This window comes from Merops nubicus, unplaced genomic scaffold (assembly GCF_000691845.1).
Source record: "Merops nubicus isolate BGI_N331 unplaced genomic scaffold, ASM69184v1 scaffold13970, whole genome shotgun sequence".
Lineage (NCBI taxonomy): Eukaryota > Metazoa > Chordata > Aves > Coraciiformes > Meropidae > Merops > Merops nubicus.
Genome location: NW_008584909.1, coordinates 33,546 through 42,140, shown reverse-complemented (window position 1 = coordinate 42,140; position 8,595 = coordinate 33,546). Strand labels below are relative to the sequence as shown.

Genomic DNA, 8,595 nt, shown 5'->3' with positions numbered 1-8,595 from the left:
TTCCTTTGTGCCTATGGAGATGAAGGAAAAGGCTGGGAAAAACACCTGGGAAAAAGCTGGCCTTAGTGAGTTTGTTATCCATTTTGGGGGGGGCAGAGCTGTCTAACCAGAGATGGACATTTGCAAAAGGTGGTCACCAAGGAGAGTGGTTTTAGTGGAGTTTAGCACAAGATGGTTCAGGTGTTTTCATCTGTGCATCACATTTAGGCTCACTTTTAATAAACTTGTATTTTTTCCCTGTTTCCCATGGGATATAGGACTTGGTCATTTGTTCTACAATACATAGATTAATGTTATTACCCTAGGGGAAAGAGCTAATAGAGAGAAATCTTCACCTGGTTTAAGTTGGATGTGAGGAAATTTTAGCTTAATGAGGGAAATTTTTACATGGTGCTAAATTGATTTAAGCATGGTTTAAGCCAGTATAAAATTTTAGGTATTAGGAATTTCCTCCTGCATAATTAGAGTCGGTTTCTTTGGGAGGTTTTTTTGGCTGTTCTGTGCATAACAAATGTAGCAAGTTTACTGCACATCTGATTACATTTAGAAACATATTGAAAAGATTAATCAACTTAAAATTATTAATAGATGATCCTTAAAGTGGAAGAGGACCTTGATTTACTTGCCATGGGCATTAGTAGTGGAAGAACTGATGCTACACAGAAGGCTGACACCAAATTGTCGACTTTTTTCCCCTCTTGTTGCTCTTTAACTTAATTAATGCACTCTGTCCTCATCTCTTGTTGGTAGTGGTTGTTCTGGGGTTGTTTTTCTTTTGTCCTTGCTGACAGCCCTGCTGCTTTTATATTTTTTTCTATTATAAAAATACTTTTCTGCCTGCTCTCCATGGTAATTGTACCTGTTTTAATTCTTTCCTTATTCTACCTTACTTTCACTCTTTAATTCCCTCATGTCTTTAGACCTTTTGGAACAAATATGGAGTATGTAAATATTAACAGAATATTTGTCTTGGTTTTTACTTGTACACATTGTGCAGGAACAAGTGCATAGGACACTGCCAAGGTACGAAGATATTCATAGTCTCTGCTTTCCTTGTAGGTTTCTAAAAGTGTGTTCATTTGCCCTTAAAAATGTAGAGTGGGATAAAGAAAATTCATTGAGAGATTTGATTTCTGATTAGCAGAGCCAAAAAGTATGTGTGAATGTGGACTAAGGACACATTTTTTTGGTCCTAATATATTTTTATTATTTTAATCATTTTTTTTCAAAACACATTCTTCAGTAGTGTGTAATTCAGGTGAGATAACAAAGGGAGAACACCTGGAGAGGTGGATTAAACCTTCCTTGGGCAATGACTCAAAGCTGTTTTGAAGTGGAGCTAGATCCATCAGCAAAAGCTGTTTGGGTGAAATTCAGCAGTGTGAATTCCTTGTCAGAGTGCTAAACTTTATCAGAATTTGGAATCTAGCAACTGGAATTGAAGTTCTTCAATCCTGGGTCTTTTATTTCCACCAGGGACACAGATACTGTAACACAGGTAGTCCTGGTATTCATCTTTTTCCTTTCCATCACAGTGAAGGAGATTTGTACGTTGAAACCAAAATTAAACTAAAGGAAGCTTTTTTTTTTTTTTTTAATTAAGGGTACCAGAGTTGCCAATAATCAGATTAGTTGTGTGTTAATGGTACCTGGAATAATAGAAATCCTGAAATTTGATTTGGAGAAGTTTGGAGGAAAATGCACTTCAGGTATGACAGACATCCTCTGTCTGATGAAAATGAGGTGCAAGTTGAAGACCTTCTGGTGGTGTGGTGGAAAAAGTCTTCATAGAAAGCTTCTAACCTGTGTCAGCTGAAACCCCATCCCTTCTTTTGCAGAGCTTTTCAGTGGAATTCACCTTGTGGGCCCAGTTCAGACCAGCAACCCCACAGTTACAGCTCCCAGTTCCCACAGCCACACAGCTGGAGTCTGCTGGGGAGTCATGTTTGTACTAGAGGAGAGGTGTGGCTGTAATGCTGATTTTTGACTGCCTACTATAAATTGCCAACTCAATTTTTGGGCATATGGGAAGGCTTATTCTTTGTATTTTATATTCCCTTCCTGTTTTTTGACTGAAGAAGCTGTCACAAAAGACCAGATGATTGCATATATTAGCTTGCTGTTGCCCATGTATTATTTTTGCTAGCCCACTAATTACAGTTTGTCTGTTAAGTAAATGCCTTTTATATTTAAATTATAAGCTCCCTAGGACAAGAAAATGTAATGGTTTCATTTCCAGCTTGCAGAAAGGATACTCTGATCTTGTTGTTCCTTGTAGTCATTCCCAGAACTGCTGTCATTTCAGACAGGCCTTAATTTTAGTTGTTTAAGAACTTTGGTGCTCAGGCTTTCCTTGTTTAAATAAAGAGAAATCAGCATTACAAACAATTACAAGTAATGGGTTAAAGTAATTTACCATAATATAATTTGCCAGTGTTTTTTAGACAAAAACTTCTACATAGGCCATAACACGTCAAAGGAGTGCCCCTGTTACCTGCCTGATGACATCAGTACCACTTGGGTGTCATTGTTTATTCTTCCTTTGGTATTTAAAAATAAGAGGTTTTTGGGTGGGTGGTTTTTGTGGTTTGGTTTTGTTTGTGGGTGATGGTGCTTGGTTTTGGTGTTTTTATTTTTCCCCCTCTCTTTGAAACCTCCTTGTGGGTTTTATTTTCTCTTGAACTATGTCTAAAGTAATAGTATATAAAGCACTCTGCTCTAGAGAGCAAACACCAGAAATCCATGAATCTTGGCAGGCAGTGACAGACCTTATTTTAGGCATGCAGGAGCTGACATGAGTGGTGATTCATTAGTATGTGTTAGGCATCTGGAGTCAGGTTATCAGATCTTCATGCAGACCTCCTAGTTGATACACAAGCACTTCCAAATTATAATGTTACCTCAAAGAGGGAGATAGGTGCCAGCTGGGAAGGCCGCCAGCTTTCTGAAATACACCTTTGGAAAGATCTAGCTATGAAAAGAGGCTGTACTCAATGTATGTTGTTTCTTCATCACTGCTTTTTGTCTCCTCCCATGCTTTATAGCGCTGTTCAGAGGAATCCATCGCCCCTCCCAAGCCCCTTCCATTTTCCCCTCTAAATGGAAAGAATCATCTTGGTTTGTTGTTTGGCATTGTTGCAGGTGGAGCTGGAGGTCACGCTACCAGGAGAAGGAAAGGACAGAATATTTAAGGTGGCTATAAAGTGGATGTCCTGTGTGAGTTTGCAGGCTTTACATGATGCTCTTTCTGGTCGGCTGCCAAGTGTCCCGTTTGAAACCATCCAGGCACTGGATGTAGTGATGAGGCACTTGCCTTCCATGAGGTGAGGGGAAGACCTTGACGTTGGTTAGGAGGTTGCATTGTTATTTGAATTGCTTCAGTGGCTTTTTGGGTAGGATGTGCTTTCGTAGCTCAACCACAATAATAGCTGGCAGAGATGGCGTGCTCAGGCAAGAGGCAATATGGTGCTTTTCTGCTCGTGGGTGGAACTGGTAGGCTCTGGCCTCCCCACTGGTCTTCAGACTCGCTCCATGTTTGTGTGCTCTCGGGTGAGGGCCCTGCCATCTCACTCATACCCCCTTTCTCTGGAGGCTTCAGAGAAGGAGGCCATCCCCAAGTGCAAAGCAGTTGGAGGTTGATAGATGCAGAAGGGTGGTTTTAAATCTTGTTACCCTGTTCCTGTGTGTCCTTGGGCAGATGTTTATTGATAACCTTGTATGAAGTATCCTGAGGTAGGGGGCTGTTAGTGTCACACAGTGTAGCAGTGTTTATAGAAAAGGAAAAACTTGGAAATATTTGGTGTGGTTTTTTTTATTCCCCAAGTGAGTGGGATTTAAAGCATTTGCAGTCAGACCTGAGAGATGCTGGATGTAATTCTGCTGCCATGAAAACAAGTTACTTAACACTGCTGGTGAAAGTGCATTGAACTGGAAAGTAAAGAACAAAGCTTAGGAGGGCTGACCTTCCTGTTCTGCAGGGCAAAACAGGGAAGATGAGTTAGATATCTTCAAATAGCCTTACATTATATTGACTTTATCATCAGATTAAAGATAAAAAAGAAAAATCACTTTAGTCAGTCTTTGCAATGCAGAAAACAGCCCAGAATAGTTAGTCACACATCTTTGTTCAGAGAAACATATTGGTGCTGGTTTTGGTTGGGTTAAAGCTGTGTGCAGTACTGAACTAACAAGGTGAAAGATGCATCAGAAATAACCGTTAGATCTGTTGTGTTCCCATGCAAAGTTTCCACGGATTTCAGAGGAAGCTGTGCACAAGGGGAGGGACTATTACATTATTATTACTGAAAATAAATTCAAACAAAGGTGAGCAGTAGCCAGTTTATTACTGTAACTAGCTGGATTTTGAGGGGCACAGCCTGAGTCCCGACAGGAGTGTGAGGCTATTGGTAATTTGAAGCACTGACATTCGCGTGCTTTTGTGCATAGAAATTTGCATTAGTTGTGGCTTTATTGCAATTCTTGTTGTGCTTTACTTTGATCTGAATTTATTTTCTTTATTGCAGATATACTCCTGTGGGGAGATCTTTTTTTACAGCATCAGAAGGGTGCTCAAATCCACTGGGTGGTGGCAGAGAAGTTTGGTTTGGCTTCCATCAGTCAGTCAGACCTTCCTTATGGAAAATGATGTTAAATATTGATGGTAGGTCCTGTAAAGGTCTTTCTTGCTCCTTTTCTCTCCCAGCAGAAGTGCAAGCACTGAGTTCTGGTTGCTCAGAAATGCCCCTGGTCTCATTGTAATACAACATGAATGTTTTTGTCTGCAGTGTCTGCGACTGCGTTTTACAAAGCACAGCCAGTCATCGAGTTCGTGTGTGAAGTTTTGGACTTCAAAAGTATTGAAGAACAACAAAAACCTCTGACAGATTCCCAAAGGGTAAAGTTTACCAAAGAAATAAAAGGTAATAATGAAATTACATTAAAATGGCTTTATTTTGTCTGATATGTTACCCTTACACGTTCAAAATATTTTCTGTAGGCGTAGCCTTAGTGGAAGACAGATGATCACAATGAACTCACATGCACTTTTTGAGCAAAACTAAGAGCCAGGGATCATTTCATTACTTCCATGTATTTCAAGACTTTCAGAAGTCTTCTGGACAAAAGTCTGCCTGTCCTTTTTGTACTACATCAGTTAGTCTCTGTGGCTTGACAGAGTCACTGTGAATATAAGCAAATTTGGGTCAGTTCCGGTACATGTGTGGCTTCAGATTTGATAAATCACTACTACAAAAAGTTAAGTGAGCATATTTATTTATTGGAATAAAGGGCTCAGGTATGCACATAAGTAAATTATGTACTCAAGAATCTAGGGTAGCTAGATATTCATGTGCATTTTGTCTGTGACAAATACAGAGTAGTGCAATTAGCTTTTCCATTAATGAAAGTGCTTTAGTGAAACAATAAAGATGAATATGTTTTATGTTTTTTTATGTGATGAGTGGAACTAAAACTTTCTATAGATGGTTCATAATTTATTTTAGTGATATTACTGGCTTGTGACTTGTGCAAGCTTCTCCTCATTTAAGTGTATTTTCTTTTAATATACCTTCTTTGTGTGTGTGCCTCACCACTTGAGCAAGTGTCACATCAAAGTTTCAGCATGTAGAGCAGAATCCTTTGTCAGTCCCCTTAAAAACAATTTCTCTTCCCAAATGAATATTGCTTTATCATATTTAGAAGTCTTATTTACTGTAGTACTTTACTCTTCTTAAAGTAGCCCCATCTCTAGAGTAAATATGAATTAACTCTTAGAAATAAAAAACTCATATTTTTTCTCTTTCAAAACCTATCGATAGTGCCAATCCCAGTTCTGTGGCAAAGACTCTCTCTAGTTGGAAATCATCAGATTATGAAATATTTACAGACTGGGATTTAATTTTTTTTTTTTTTAAGTTACCTGATCTTGAATTTTTCCAATTACTGATGTTAAGATACCAGTATTCTAGAATTTACTCATACTTTAGCAGTGTGTTTTTGTATACTTAAATATATGTCATACATACAATCCTGGAAGTAAATTAGTTATTCTAATATGTAATGACTCAATCAAAGAATAGGAGGAAGGAATCTACTGAGTTTGTTCACTGAAGGTTTCTGCTGGAAAACTGAGGCCCTTCCTTTGTGATACGCTTAATAGAAGTCACATTTGCAAATTAAAGAAAACCCCATAAATTTATCATGCAGCTTCCTTGTTTCCACAAAGTGTCCACAAAATAGTTTTTGTCCAACTAGAAATTAGCGAGAAAAGTATAAATAAATCCTGAGGTCTTAGTGGTTTTAATTTTTTTTGAAAAAAGTCAGGCACTGAATTGCTGGTCGCTGTTGATACTTTTCCCATGAGGATTTTTATTCTTACACTAGAAGTCGTCTCGGATTTTCAGCAAAGCTAGTTGCAAATTGAAGTATTGAGGTAACAGTTTATTTTTTAATAAAAATACTGTGATACAGATGTTGAGGGTGTTCATGAAAACTTGGTATTTATTGAAGGTTTCATAATAAGTGGCACTTTGAGCCCTAACAAATTACATGAGAAAATATTCTGCTGTTTGGCAAGTTATTAGTGCCTTTGACAGACAGGGGAAATAAACGTTATTAATCAGCAGCAGCCTGAGTTTATATACATGTAGGTTTATGTAAGGAATTCCTGTCTACAGCCCCTTCCTCCCTATTCCCACACATCCAACTTCCAGTCTCTAATAGTCCACATACATCTGCTTCTGCCTGAGCATGGAAATAAAGGAGAAAATGCTTCATTCAAGCTTATATTTGTGGGTAATGGTAAATTAGAAACACTTCTTTATGGGTAGCTGTGGTTTGCTGGTTTCAGGTGGAGAATTTATTCTCCTAGAAGTTCCTGGCTTTCAGGTGGGCTCAGCTTTTGTGCTGGTGGGGTTGCAACAGATGTTTGTCCTCACAAAGAATGAAGCCTCGTGGCCTCATTCCCATGGGCTCTGTGGGTATTTCCCTCCCCACCCCCAGCGATTCATGAGCTCAGGGTTGGTTACAGTAGTTGGAGGCCTCACAGATACCATATGTTTAGACAGAAAGTATAAACAGGCTTTTTGTTTCAAGGAGGTTGCGTGCCCTTTTTGTCCTTTCACCATCCTGGTCTTCCTTAGAAGTACAGAATTGGAATTCACAGAATGCATTCAGCTTCATCTGCAAACTCTTGGGGCTTTAGGCTTTCATCTTGTCTCTAAAATTCTTTGATGAACTTCAGCTGAAGCCCAGAGCTTTGGAATTTTAAGACTGTAAATTGTTTTTTTGAATTCTGTCTGGAATACTTTTCAGTTCTTGGAGAAATGTGCTGAATAGTGAACAGCTTTATGGCACCATTTCAGTGGTCTTGTGTAGTGGTTTTGGGGGCTGGCACCTCGTTTGTGAAGAAATAGTGATACATGTTGTCCAATTTTTAGGTCTGAAGGTGGAGATAACACACTGTGGACAAATGAAGAGAAAGTACAGAGTGTGCAATGTCACCAGACGACCAGCAAGTCACCAAACGTAAAGTATTTTGCTTTTTTAACCATATGTTTAATCTCAGGCTTGAAAATTATCATGCCTGCTTTACTGACATGGGAAAAATTGTCTTGAAAATACTTTGGTTAATATTTTAAATCCACTTCAAAGTATTTTCCTGATTTTACTGTCCTTTTTGTTCTGTTTTTATTCTGTAATGAATGCTATGACATTTGAACAAATTGCCTTGTTTTAAATCTGAGGTATGTGTGGGGGTTTTTTGTTTGTTTGTTTTGATTTGTTTTTGTGTGGTTTGTTTTTTTGTTTGTTTGGTTTGTTTTTTTTTTCCTTTTATGGATTTTGGCATTGGATGACCAGGGTGCTCTATTGGTAACATAATGTTTCCCAGAACTGTTAAGTAGGGAAAATAGCACCAATTTGGATGAGCTTCCTAATCCTGCTTATTGCCCATTTGTTTCTCCTCCACAGAAAGTTTTTTATTTTTAATCACTAACTTGAGATTTGCAGATATCTTGAACATGGAGATATTTATGCCCATTTTTAAGAAAATAGTATAGGGAACAAAACTGATATTGAAGATAACTGATATCTAAATCTGGCATTTATAATTATTTGTTTTTCTTCCAGTGATGTATTATATTAATGAAAAAATAGTTGTGCCAGTTGGGTGTAAGTATATGCAAACGTGTATGCATATAGGGAAATACCTTCCTAATACACAGAAATAGAAATGTATTTCTGAAGCAATAAGTGGTTTTGCTACTTTGATATTAGGCTTGCTATTTTCTCTGCATGGCATATCATAAAATATAGTATTGTGAGTATCCAAAATGAGCAGAAAACGTTAGTCTTTGCTTCTAAGGCACCTGTTCTTAGGAAACTTAATTTATATCTTCAGGTATTAAGCACATTAGAGAAATAGCCTTCTGTGGTACTATTGGAAGACCCATGGCAGTGGCAGTGATGGAGTCTTACTTAGAGAAGAACACTTGGATTGCAAGATAGGCTTAATCTCCAGTAGGCTTAACGTGGGCCAAGAAGTGTGCTGTCCCAGTGTGGGAGAGTGTTCTCCATGAAGTAATAGCTTATTTTCAT

At 38.2% G+C, this 8,595-nt stretch overlaps 1 protein-coding gene across 1 annotated transcript in view; it reads left to right on the top strand.

Annotated features, from left to right (window-relative positions):
* The window catches only part of AGO2 (argonaute RISC catalytic component 2), a 29,598-nt gene that overhangs the window by 5,858 nt on the left and 15,145 nt on the right, over positions 1–8,595 (top strand). Inside the window, 4 exon segments of the mRNA XM_008945844.1 lie at positions 3,142–3,323; positions 4,524–4,660; positions 4,785–4,919; positions 7,437–7,552. Of these exon segments, the coding sequence (XP_008944092.1) occupies positions 3,142–3,323; positions 4,524–4,660; positions 4,785–4,919; positions 7,437–7,552 (570 nt within the window).